This window comes from Somniosus microcephalus, chromosome 11, assembly GCF_052327205.1.
Source record: "Somniosus microcephalus isolate GS21.2 chromosome 11, FLI_Smic_1.0, whole genome shotgun sequence".
NCBI classification, from domain to species: domain Eukaryota; kingdom Metazoa; phylum Chordata; class Chondrichthyes; order Squaliformes; family Somniosidae; genus Somniosus; species Somniosus microcephalus.
The window spans coordinates 21,088,889-21,101,991 of record NC_140997.1 but is presented as its reverse complement, the minus strand read 5'-3'; the positions used below and the strand labels follow the sequence as shown (position 1 = coordinate 21,101,991).

The following is a 13,103-nucleotide window of genomic DNA, read 5'->3' as shown; positions in this document are numbered from 1 at the left end:
CTCAGAGTGTCAGTGTTGCCGGGTGGCCCTTAATTGGCCTGCTGAGCCCACTGGGTGGGCTCAACAAGGTCAATCAAGGGAAAATCGCGTGGATTGGTCGGACGTCGAAGTAGGCGGGTCAAAAACCCGAAAGGGGAAGTCCCGCCTTCTTCCCGACAGGTTTGGCAAAATCTACCCCAATGTTTCAGGTTGACGAGCTCTCGTCAGAACTCTGACAAAGGGTCATCGACCTGAAACGTTAACTCTGTTTCTCTCTCCACAGATGCTGCCTGACCTGCTGAGTGTTTCCAGCATTTTCTGTTTTTATTTATTTTTTTAATACCTGGACAGTTCCCCCAGCAAAATTCTTCCTCACTATACTTAATTATTTCTTTCAATCATTGGCTTTATTCTATCATGTTTTTGAAACACAGACAGAAGGGGTGATCTCGAGCTGTAGATAAAACCACATTACCTCAACAAATACAGATTGTGCTTGGACCTGTTCACAGTCGAGAATGTTCCAGTGATTTTTACAAGCCAATGAAAATCTCCTAACTACTCAGCCAAACTGGATAAAGTGTATTTAACCCTGAAACAACAACAGGAGTGTTTTTCTAAAAAAGCACCAATCAGAATGCAAGCTTACGTTTCCTTTTCTTGACCTGTTCTGTGCCGCATCTGAAAGTGCCAAGTCTTGTCTTTCCTCTGTGCAATTTCACAGAAAGGCCGAATTCCTGATTCAGAAACCAAAGTGCCTTTTAACATAGTTAAAACGTCCCAAGACACTTCACAGGAGCGTTATCAGACAAAATTTGACACTGAGCCACATAAAGAGATATTAGGACAGGTGACCAAAAGCTTGGTGGGTTTTAAAGTACAACTTAGTGGAGGCTAGAGAGGCGGAGAGGTTTAGGGAGGGATTTCCAGAGCTTAGGATCTAGACAGCTGAAGGCACGACCGCCAATGGTGGAGCGATGAAAATCGGGGATGCACAAGAGACCGGAATTGAAGGGGCGCAGAGATTTCGTAGGGCTGGGGGAGGTTACAGAGATGGAGAACATTAGTCCCAATAACTAGATTGATTAATTAACATCCGTACTATAACTTTCCAAAAGATACTTGTAGACCAATTGGCTAGAATCTGAAGATTTAATTACATATCGGATTACACTATCCTTTAAATCTTTCCAGCTGTTTGAACCCGGACAGATTTGGATAATCTATCATTTTCTTCCCAATTAATGACATCCGAACTGCTCCATACATTGTCTAAGAAAATCTACGCTTCCAACCACCTTTGTAATTCCTTGTTTACGCTGTGGAATGACCAGAAGAAAATCAAGAGATTTCAGTCTAATTTACCACTGTAAATGTCAGTGTTTGAGAATTCGGAAAATTTAAAGGTGGATTCCATCGATCCTGAGTTTTCTACAGGTTGAATTGCTGCCAGTGCAGCAGATTACTTTTCATGGGATTTACTGCACCCTCCTTGCAGTGTGTTATAAAAAGAAAACGGGAGGGAACATTTCTTTTAAATGCTTGTAATGTGAATGTGTAGCATGTCAGCGCACCCACAGTATACATGGGCGGATTCAGCCAATAACTTCCAGTAGAAACAGGGTGTTCTCCACAGGACACCGCAAACCCTTCTCTTTTTCCAATCCTCTTTATTCCTCTAATTTCACTTCATAACACATTGGTAGCAAATTATTATAACCTGTTTAGACAGCAGAAAATATATGGAGGTCATTTGTGAAATTCCCACGTGTTCACGTTTTAAGCATTGCTCCTAAGGCTGTGCACAGTATCCATGGCTGCAGTTATACCTCGCTCAGTGTGAGCTCAAATCATTGTAAGACAGTCTTCTGGAGGGGGACTTGCACCTCAAGCGTTTGGTATGCTAAGTTGCTTCCTGAGATACACTGCCAGTTTTGCGCTGATGCACACCCAAAACTACTTTGCATCAACAAGAAAGTGGCAGTGTAACTGCATCGTTTGGCTCCCATCAGCTTTTCAATTGTCTCAGTTCATTGCTTACTTAATTATTACATAGAATAACATAGAAATTGCAACAAGGAAACAATCCTTTCAGCCCAAATGATCCATCCTCCACATGAGCCTTTATTCCTTTATTCCCCCTTCAACCATTTATCTAGCCTATTCTTAAATGTTGACATGGTCTCTGCTTCAATCACAAACTCTGGTTGTGCATACCGCAGCCTCACAACCCTCTGTGTAAAAAAAAAGGTTTCCTCTGCTCTCTGTCTTAAATCTTTTACATTTAATCTTGTATTTATGTTCCCTCATTCTAGATCCCTCAATGACTGGAAACAGTCTGTTTCTATCTTGTCTGTTCTGTCCCTTCATAATTAAAAAAACAAATCAAATCCTCCTATAATCTCCTCTGTTCAATGATTACCCCATAAGCTATGTTATATCCTGCCTCAGCCACTTACATGTAAGAGAATACTATTATTCAGAGAAGCTAGGTCATAAAGGGGCTAAACACCCACACTACTCTGTGCTAAACATGGATCATGTATACAATGGGGGAAAAAGTGCTGCTTTATGTTTTGAGCCAAACGATGTTATTTTTATGGACCTAATTGACTCTTTAATTAGTACAAAATGTCCAATGACATTCAAAGTGATGCTTCTTGTGATGAAGGGAACTAATTTCATGACCTGGGAAAAATTGAACCAGTCATGTATTGAATAGTTCTTGTGGAAACCATTTTCAAATTCAATAGCCGTAACAATATGATTTTTTTGTTAAATTATCATATTGTATAAGCAGGTTGCACGTAACAGGGATCATTGGCCCTTCACAGTTCACCTGTCACGAGTTAATTGTCTGGTCTTCCTTATTTCTGAAATGAACTGAAGGTGCCAATGCCCTTCATCCTTCATCTCTTTGTGTTGGGGCTAGGCTGCCGCAAAAGGTACACTGCCACTTTCTTGTTGATGCAAAGTAGTTTTGGGTGTGTATTCTAGTGCTCCTGTAAGATTTTGTGCAGACTTGTGCCAGAGAGTTTTTGCAGCTGTGATTTATTTCTTCCAATTTGTATTTCTTACAGACTGAATTTCCAGTATCCCACAGCTGCCACCAGCTGTCTTCAGGCAATCCAACCACACTTTCCAGTCACAGGATTCTTGATCAGCAATCAGGCCAAAGCAATCACCTCAATAGTAATCTTGACGCAGAGACAGATGGGAGAAGCTCGAGCACTTCCTGGGTCAGTGGATCACACAGAGATTTTAATTCCTGCCACGAACTTAAAGAAAAGCTACACAACCTACAGCTGCAACATACTCTGGGAAGGCACAAGGTCCCAGGGCAAAGCATGCAGCCATTAGATCCTTCCTGCCTTTTAACCCCTCCAAACACACCTTTGAACTCTGACCTTGCACATAATGGCTGTGAACAAACCAATGGAGGTGGCAGACTTGCATCAAACGCCAGGAGAAATGGTATCTACAGAAGCGGAGCCAATGAGAGGGAAGGTAACTGTCAGGACTATGAGGTTTTAGGGATTTTTACTCCAACTACAGTAATAGGCAAAATGATCAGTCAACTCTGAGCCACAAAGTCTAGGAACTCATTTTGTGAACGCAAGTGATTATAAATACCCAACAAAATTCAATACTGCCGAGCCAGCCTCGAAAAATCTGAGCGGTAGAACTGAACATCTGATAAATGTGGCTTGGAGTAGGGTTTAGTCAAAATTAAACTGAACTGCCAAACAAAACATCTAGCAAGAATACCAATAAAGAATATAAATCATATTCTTGGTTTCTAGGTTTCCAGTACTAGAGTTTGCAATACATGTCTTTACATTACCCATCACTTGATGAACTGAATATTACCCTTAGGAAACTGAAATTTATCATGCAGCTTCTATCCAATTGGCTCGTAGAGATGACCAATAACAAATAACATTTATATATCACCCCTTGAATAACAAGGGAAAGCCATCCAAAGTAGCTTTAGTGTCCCCAGATTATGGGATGTGTAGTTTAAATACACATTCCACAGTTACTCATTTTAACTAGAAGTAATACCATGGAGGTAACAACAGAAATTGCTGGAAAAACTCAGCAGGTCAGGCAATATCCGTGGAGAGAAATTTGAGTTGACGTTTCGGGTCGAAACCCTTCTTATTTTGGATTTCCAGCATCTGCAGTATTTTGCTCTAATACCATGGAGGCCTCTGATGGACAATCTCTTTATATCAATTTTCTTGGTTGTTTGTTTTCAAATTGTGTCCAACCCTCAGTGAATAGTTAACACCGATAAACCGTATGCAATGTAATATTTTATTGGGATGGCTATCGCCTGTGGACGAGGTGACCAGGCAAGATGTAGATTAAGGACCTTGGGGGAAAAATTGGGTTGGTAAGCGCCTCTCGTTAGCGCCCCCGGGGGCGCAAATCCTCTGGCGCGGCGTGGTGCTGCTATCGCCTCCTGCGAAATTCAGCGGGAGGTTAGCAGCGGCAAAAGGGGTTAAGGGTTACGGAGAGAAGGCGGGGACGGGATACTGAATTAAAGGATCAGCCATGATCTCATCGAATGGCGGAGCAGGCACGAAGGGCCGAATGGCCTACTCCTGCTCCTATCTTCTATGTATCTATGTAGCTGTTAGTGCCCCGTGGTGCTGCGCCGCCGGCGATGACGTAATCACCATGCGCAGCGCCCCGGCCGCAAACTTCCCTTGCGCCCCCTAACTTATCGGCGGACGATATGTCCGACAGGATCAGAGGGTGTTTTTGCAGCGGCAGCAACGCTAGTAAAAGGGGCAGGTGTCGGGCGGCCATTTTTATTTTGGCCGACTGCCAGTACCTGCCCCCTTCCCCTTTTTTATGTGGGGTGCGGCCGCGATCGCTCAGCCCGACACTTCTCTTGAGTCCGGACTGTTTTCACGGCACCCCGCACCCTGGCGGTCCAGCAGGGCCACGGTACGCACAGCACTAGGCCCCTCCCCTTTAATCGGGGAGGGAGGCCTACAATGATGCGGCGCTACGTACCGCCGCGAACTTCAGTGGTAGCGCCCCAAGAAGGAGGTGGACCGCTTCCAGTAGTGCCCCACCTGCTGCTTGGGGTGCTACTACTGAATTTACGGCGGAGGACCGCTAACTTTTTCGCCGCTATTTTAATTAGCGCCCCGCAACGTTAGCCACCCAGTTTTTCCCCGAGTGTCTGATAAACACAAAGCAGAAGTTCAGTAATAGTAAGCCAAGAGGCAACCAAGAAGAATAGTCTGAGAGGAAGGTGACCAGGCGATTTCAGGACACTGAGGTTTTTACCATGTCACCACCCTGAACAGCTTTCGGTGCAGTTCCAGAGCAGAAACTGCAATAGCTTGAGACGGGCTTTTTGTATTTTCGTATCTGACACATAAAACACTTGGTTCTCCTCCAGATCCACTGATCTGCAGCTTTATGTAAAATGAAGGTTATGTCCTTAAAAAGTAAACATTTCTAAATAATTGCACTTTTTAAAATAACAAACTATATTTTCACTGTGTATTTATATTACTCTGGAAATCAGTCTAACCCACTCTATTAATTGAATGTTTTTTTTGGTGCTTATACACATTTCCCTGATTTTAAATCCTACTTCCCATTAAAAGATGCAGTGTTTCTGAAGTATTAAAACAATTGATTGAAATCATCTCTTTTAAATTGCTAGGGTTTTATAGTGAATATTATTGATTTAAAAAATGAGGAAAAATGAAAGTAGTGTCCTGCAGCTTTTAAACGGGCACATCCTATCTTTACTGGTCCTATTTATATACAGACCTGAGTTCCTGGTTTGTGCAGTCACCCAACCAGGTCATCCCTGCGCTGAGATTGTATCATCAGTCTGCTGCCTTGCCCCTTCTGGGACGTCCAGCTGCCTCTTTGCTTAGGTCCAGTATGACTGTAGTTCAGTTCAAATTTGGAGTTTTTAATCCAGAGCGAATTAGCATTCAGAATAATGTATTTTTTCCAGAGTCAAATGAAAAGCCCCTTTATCTGTAGGATATAAAGCTGGCTTGTAAACATTGCGTAACACCAGGTGAACTCTTGCATTTCTTTTGAACAGGAAGGGTATCTGCTGCCTACGACTTACCGACTCCAACATCTTCCAGCCTGAGTTCGGGAGAAGATGATCCATGTTGTGTGTTTGTGGTGGAGCTGGGGAGAGGGCCCATTGGCTTAGGAATGGGACTGATTGATGGGCTGGTGAGTGAGATGAACAACACGTTAGTCAATAGGAGCACTGACATAATGTTTATACTCGCAAGTAATAGCTCAATAAATAATGGTTCAAAATGTACAACATATAATTAACCCTAACACTTGGAAATATTTGTCCTTGAGTTTTGACAAAAATATCTATAATCTCAGTTGGTGAAAGACTCAGAATTTTCCATGTTATTTATTTTGCCATTAAATGTAGTTTGTGTAGCATACAGAGAACCACATCTTTTTGTATAAATTGTTTACAGATTAAACCAGCTAGGTGACACAGCAGTTAAGGTTCTTGTTTCAGACCCTCATAGTTCTGAGTTTGAGTCCCAGTGTTAGAAAATACTGGAATCACCAAACACTGTGATGAGTAGGAACAAGTATCCTGCCTTTTACACCAGTACTTCCATCTCTTTGCAGCATACGACCTTAAATTCCCCTGGGATCTATATTAGAACCCTACTGCCTGACAGCCCTGCAGCCTATGATGGGAGACTGAGGATCGGTGACAGAATCCTGGCAGTAAATGGAACCAGCTTAATTGGAGCAGATTATGACAGGTAATCACTGAGCTTTAACTCATTTCTGGTGTCATGAAATATAAATCTCTCTCCTGCTCCCGGCGAATCCCTCCCATTAAAGCACCCTCCACCTCTCTTCCCCCCACCCCCACCGGTCCAGAAATAAACTCAACAAGATAAAGTCTTATTCCTTTACTCGGGGGGATTTTATTGTGAACTAAAATCACTGGGGGAGCAGTTTAATTTTGTGTTACTGGCTCCTCTTGTAGATCCAGTTTTTAAAAAAAAATACACACATAAATTCCCAAACTGGAAAGCTCAGGGAACCTTTTGCATTGAGTTAGTAACACAACTTCTTCCTTAAATTCTCCTCCAGTTGATTGCGATGCAAAGCTTTAACACAGAACAGCAGATTTTGACAGTAAATTTGAAAATAATTTAGAAATACGTTTTTGGTTATGAACAATGTTCCTCCTAAGGCGCGCGGCCACGCACCAATGGGGAGGTTCCGCGCAGGCTGCGCACCGTTGGGGACGTTCCGCGCAGACCACGCACCAATGGGGAGGTTCCGCGCAGACTGCGCACCAATGGGGAGGTTCTGCGCAGACCGCGCACCAATGGGGAGGTTCCGCGCAGACTGCGCACCAATGGGCGGGTTCTGCGCGGCTGCAGCAAGTTTAAAGTTACCACACACCAAAAAAAAATTAGAGGAAACATTGGTGATGAGTTACAAAATAAATTGTGAAGCTAACTTAAAGTGATGATTATTGCTCATTTTTAAGCAATTTGGAAATAGGTTGAGGCTTTAAATTCTGTTCCAGGCAACACGTTAGGACAGAGGAGTATTGTATTTGGTGCTGTTACTGCAAGTTGGTGTATTGCATGATACACAAGGTGGTTACTAGAGTCTTTGGCCCAAAAAACCCATCAACGCTGCACTAACCAGCGAGTTATACACCAGACTCACAAGGTGTCTTTACCAGATTGTGTAATTTTGTGTTCCTAGTATTAAGGCTACCCTTAACTTGGGCACATGTTGAAAACCCAGGGGTTCTTGACGGTGATGTACTAATTCCTTGCTTCTGATTGCAGTGCAGTTAACCTGATCCGATCAGCGGGCGAGAGACCGCGATTCCTGGTTGCCAAGTCAGATTTCCTCATTGCTGAGAAGATCAGTGCATCGTCCTGTTAGTCCTCATTCACTGAACCAGGGACTGGAAAGCAATCATTAAACATTAGTTTATTTGCCCTCTTCATTCCTTCACATTTAACAGAGCAATTGCCATCTGTGGTAAAACTGTTCCAAACCAGTTTATGGAATTAAACCATGTGGTTGGCAAATGGCAGTAAAGTTGTATAGGTGCTGTCTCAGCTCCACATCCTAAACTCTGTATAAACTATTTTAATGCTCTAATACTAAGGCATTTCTCATGAACAACCTTCACACTTGCTCTTGTCTGAATTCAGATCCTTAATCCAAAGATTGAAAAAGCAACCATGAAAGGCTCACAAGCAGCTCAACGCCTTCAGGTAGTTTTATTCACGGTAAAATAATTTGACTTTAAGACCATCTTTTTCAATATCTAAGTGGAGTTATGATTATGCTACCATTCTCCATCCAAGCAACATTACCATTGTTTTAAGCCGCTCTTGATTTAAACTGATAAATTGAGGGAGAGCAGGGGCCACCCCATTGCTGCAGCTGCTGTCTCGTCCTCTGATTGAATAGGTGTGATGTAGGCCACGATCTCCCCAACCTCGGCGGGTCCGTGGTGGGCGACGTCAGTGGCGGGTCCCGACCCCGCTGCTGGCTCCAGCCCGCTGTGCAGAATGATTTTATGTTGATTGGACTTGTTAAGCCCGCCCAGCTCGCTTACCGGCCAATTAAAGGAAGCGGGTCTGATGACGTCATTTGATGACGCGTCATCAGCCGGTTTCCTTCAAGGGACCATGCACAAATTGATTTTGGGAGTTGTGCTGTCAGTGATCTACAGCATTGAGGTGCTGCAAACACTGACAAGCACTGCACAGAGGTGCACGGCTGCTTATGGAGGGAGTCACAGCACACAGGGAGGTTCTCTTCCCTTCCAATGGGTGGAAGAGACCTCCCCAGAAGACCAATGCAGCCTGGTTGCACATTGCACAGGGGGACACAATCAGGGATGTCATCAGGAGGACCAGGCTGCAGTGGCACAAATCTTTCAATGATCTCAGTAGATCACGAAACATTACTGCAAAGCCACTCAACATCATCCTGCTGTGCCACTCATCACATCCCCATCACTCTGCCTTCCATACCCTTTTCCTGCACATCCTTACTCACACCAACTTACCTTGCACCTCCACCCATCCCTCTCTATCTACATTATCACTTCCCCATCTCACTAGCCACCCCTCACACTCATCCTAGTCCAATCATACCAACTAACAACACACAAGGGTAGGCACTTGGGTGTTTTATGCAATATTCATGTAAAGTTTCTGTTAATGTGGTGTCAAACATTGAAAACTTTATTTTCAACATTTTGCGTTCTTGGACAGATCTGTGCACCTTTGGAAGGGCTTAGTGAGTGAATGGTGGGACGTAATGGTACCCCCCGCAATGGTGATGCGTGTGAAAGGACTGGCTTGGGCATTGTAGGGATGCTTTATGGTGTTGCTGTGGGGTGGTGCCAACCTGGCGCATCATGTGGCAGCCAGGGTGTACAGCATCAAGTGAAGTAAATCTGGCCATGGTGAGACCATCCCTAGCAGCAATGTGGTCGGGTGCTGTACCGCATCAGGTGATTGCGGAGAAGTTTGGTGTTGGTGCTGCTGGTGTTGAGGCTGATCGTGGTGAGATTCTGAGGACCAAGGTGAGATAGTTTCAAGGGCACCGATACTGATGTAATAGATGGCAGATGAACTTGAGATGACAGAAGCAATCTGTCAATGGTGAGAGAAGTTGTTCCAATGAGGTGACACTGGAGAGTTTGCTCCAACCACTTGCAACCTACATAAAGCTCAATCTGTCTTTCAAATGCACTAAGCAACAGCTTCTGAGCTTGGAAAATGAACAGCTGTGAGATGGGAGCTTTTATAGTACATTTGCAGCTGTTAAGTAATGAGATGATTCCCATGGTCATACAACATCCGACCTCCTTACCTGACGTGATCCCCGAGCAGCGTGGACCCCGTGGGCGACCTTATAAAATGGTATGGCAAGCTCAAAATACTTTTTAATGGGCTGTTAACAAGGTCATAATGACCCGAATTGCCTTCGCCGCCGCATATCGGGTCTGTTCAGCGCTGACAGACCCAACATCTGGTAAAGTTGCATGGCGGTGAGTTGACAGCGGAGTCCCGATCCGATCAAAAAAATTTCCCACCCGACCCGCCACTGAATGCGCCCACTGACCCCCCCCAAAAAAATTCCCCCATAGTGTCTAAAGGGGACGGAGTATGTAGCCTAAATCTCTCACTGCTAGCCAAAGTAGAGACCAATCACTGAATGGGAAATGAAGGAAAAATTAACAGTAAGTTTTATAACTTAGCCCTTGGCTCAGTGGTTGCTCTCTCGCCTGAGTCAGAGGTTGTGGGTTCAAGCCCCGCTGCAGGACTTGCAAACATAGTCTAGGCTGAACGATCAGTGCATTAGATATTCAGTTCAGTGCATCATTTTGGTGCACATCCTCACTTGTACAGTCCCTCTTGGAAAGCTACTGCATTCTGTTTGATCTGGTGCAGAGGGTTTATTTGGAAACCAAGGGGTAGATTTTGACTTTGATAGCGAATCGACAGCGTTTTACATTTCTCCCGATTCCACAATGGGGGGAGAAATGCAAAATGGGCTGCTGATTCGCTTGTCAAAATCTACCCCAAGGACTTCTACTAGGGGGTTTTTAACCTCTTCAGCTTTCAAAGCTGGCTGTTATTTTCCTATATTTTTTTTAAACAGTAATTTCAGTGAAATTATCACAGCTAAATCCAGTTAACCGAGATGGAGATTGGCTCAGAGTCTGGTATCTCCAGGAGTTCTACTATAGGTAACTGATAGGAGCAGGTGCCAGAGCTGGGCTGTGCTGATTGATCATTGGAATCAAACCTTCGATTACTGGAGAAATTGATATTTAGATTAGACTAAAGATCTAAAAATGTCACTGCATTCTGAACCTCTACAGCATCACCACCTGTGTCAGATTAAACAGGCCCATCCTGGTTGGGTTATATTTTTAATTTAGTTTAACCTCATTACTTTGAATTTCCATGTACTAACAAACCATAACGTGTAACTGATGAAGGTGTTAATTCCTCTTAGTACTTTAATGCAGCTTCAGTCAGTCAGGGCCAAAGGGGAATAATGTTCCAATGATGTTACTACACGTATATTAGTCACCCCACCGATAAATTAATTAGGAACTTCAGTAAAATACCAATCATACACCAGCGGTATTCTGTAGAAAGAAAATTATCAATGTCTGTTAGTATTACACTGACCTATGTCACCCGACAGAAAGACAAGATAGTCAGTAAATTAGTATCTCAATTAACAGTAAATGTTTTCATTAATTTGAACTGCTGTATAGCAGCCAGCTGTCCAGTATTGGGCACTGATCTCTATCTACATCTTACTCAAACTTTATTGAAGATTACTGAAATACATTCTACTTAAATATTTATAGATTGCACTTACAGGATGCATATGCTAAGCCTTAAACCAATTTAAGGTAGTATTTCTGAGATAAGTCTTCATTCTCTCTCTCTTCTCCACCCCACCCCCCCCCCCAATGTAATCTTTACAACAACAACTTGTATTTATATAGCACCTTTACCGTAGTAAAACGTCCCAAGGCACTGCAAAGGAGTATTTTAAGACAAAAATTTGACACCGATCCACATAAGGATAAATTAGGACAGGTGACCAAAAGCTTGGTGAAAGAGGTAGGTTTTAAGGAGCATCTTAAAGGAGGAAAGAGAGGTAGAGAGGTTTAGGGAGGGAATTCCAGAGCTTAGGGCCTAGACAACAGAAGGCACGGCCACCAATGGTTGAGCAATTATAATCATGGATGTTCAAGAGGGCAGAATTAGAGGAGTGCGGGTATCTCAGGGGGGTTGTGGGGCTGAAGATTAGAGAGATAGGGAGGGGTGAGGGATTTGAAAACAAGGATGAGAATTTTGAAATCGAGGCGCTGCTTAACCGGGAGCCAATGTAGGTCAGTGAGTACAGGGGTAATGGGTGAATGGGACTTGGTGCGAGTTAGGACTCGGGCAGCAGCGTTTTGGATGACCTCAAGTTTACCTCATTAACATTTAAAATGCTAACCTGCCTCCTAGGATCGGGTTGGCTGTCCGTCTCTTGTCCTGCCTCAGTAAAACCCAGAAGTCAGCGGGTTGGAGCCGGCTTCCCGACATGCTTGGAATTTTTGCCCAATTAACCCTCCACCCGCACCCATTCCTCCCTGTGTCTTTCAGTTGGGAAGGGCTGGAAAAGCTGCCCTCCTACACATGCTGTAAGCAAAGCATAAAGTGGCATGAGTGCAAAGTCATGGAGGAATCGGGGGGGGGGGGGGGGGGATCACCCAGCAAACCAAAGTAATTTTAAAACACTAGTTTCTGATTGGCATAAATGTGAATAGTGATAGAATGCTCTGAGTACTTTCTCACATATTTGTATTATATTTTAATATAACTTTTGACTTTTTGGCTCGTGACAAACACTTGGAAATATAAGAAGTAATGTTTGAATAGAATAATATAAACGAAGTCACAGAATCACAGAATCTACAGTGCAGATAGAGGCCATTTCGGCCCATCGAGCCTGCACCGACACATATCCCACCCTATCCCCGTAACCCCACGTATTTAATCCCCTAACACTAAGGGTCAATTTATCATAGCCAAATCAACCTAACCTGCACATCTTTGGACTGTGGGAGGAAACCGGAGCAAACCCACGCAGACACAGGGAGAATGTGCAAACTCCATGTTTGAATAGAATAATATAAACATCAAGTGCTGTGATTGGCAACTTTCCCTTGGATCTGGGAAATCCTATCAGAGCCAACATTTCCACTTGGTTACAATTTAAATCTAGATTCCCACTGCAGTCTCATCTCACTTTACCAGCTATACCTGCATCAGTGTGGGGATGTTTGACAGACAAAGAGAAACACCTAGAATGAAATGTGTCAACATCTTATTGTAGATCAAACATTTGCACCAAACTCCTCTAGGTTTAGATTCCACATTTTAAAATGTCTGAATTCCAAGTCAGTTCTCCTCGGCTGCAACATAAAAGCATCACCACAGCATATCTCAACGCAGAGCGGCAACAGGAGCCCTCTACGAGGCCATTCTGAAAAAAAGGCTCCAGACAATTCACAAGCATCT

General features: G+C 43.7%; 1 protein-coding gene across 3 annotated transcripts in view; it reads left to right on the top strand.

The window, feature by feature from the left end:
* radil (Ras association and DIL domains) overlaps positions 1-10,549 on the top strand; it is a 122,045-nt gene extending 111,496 nt beyond the window's left edge. For 2 of the 3 annotated variants that reach the window (XM_086000302.1, XM_086000303.1), the window contains 4 exons: positions 3,060-3,486; positions 6,068-6,207; positions 6,634-6,773; positions 7,827-10,549. In XM_086000302.1, the coding sequence (XP_085856428.1) occupies positions 3,060-3,486; positions 6,068-6,207; positions 6,634-6,773; positions 7,827-7,926 (807 nt within the window). In that variant the 3' untranslated portion in view covers positions 7,927-10,549. The remainder of the gene's footprint in view (positions 1-3,059; positions 3,487-6,067; positions 6,208-6,633; positions 6,774-7,826) is intronic. The other variant, XM_086000304.1, reaches the window with a different exon arrangement.
* The last annotated feature ends 2,554 nt before the right edge of the window (positions 10,550-13,103 follow it).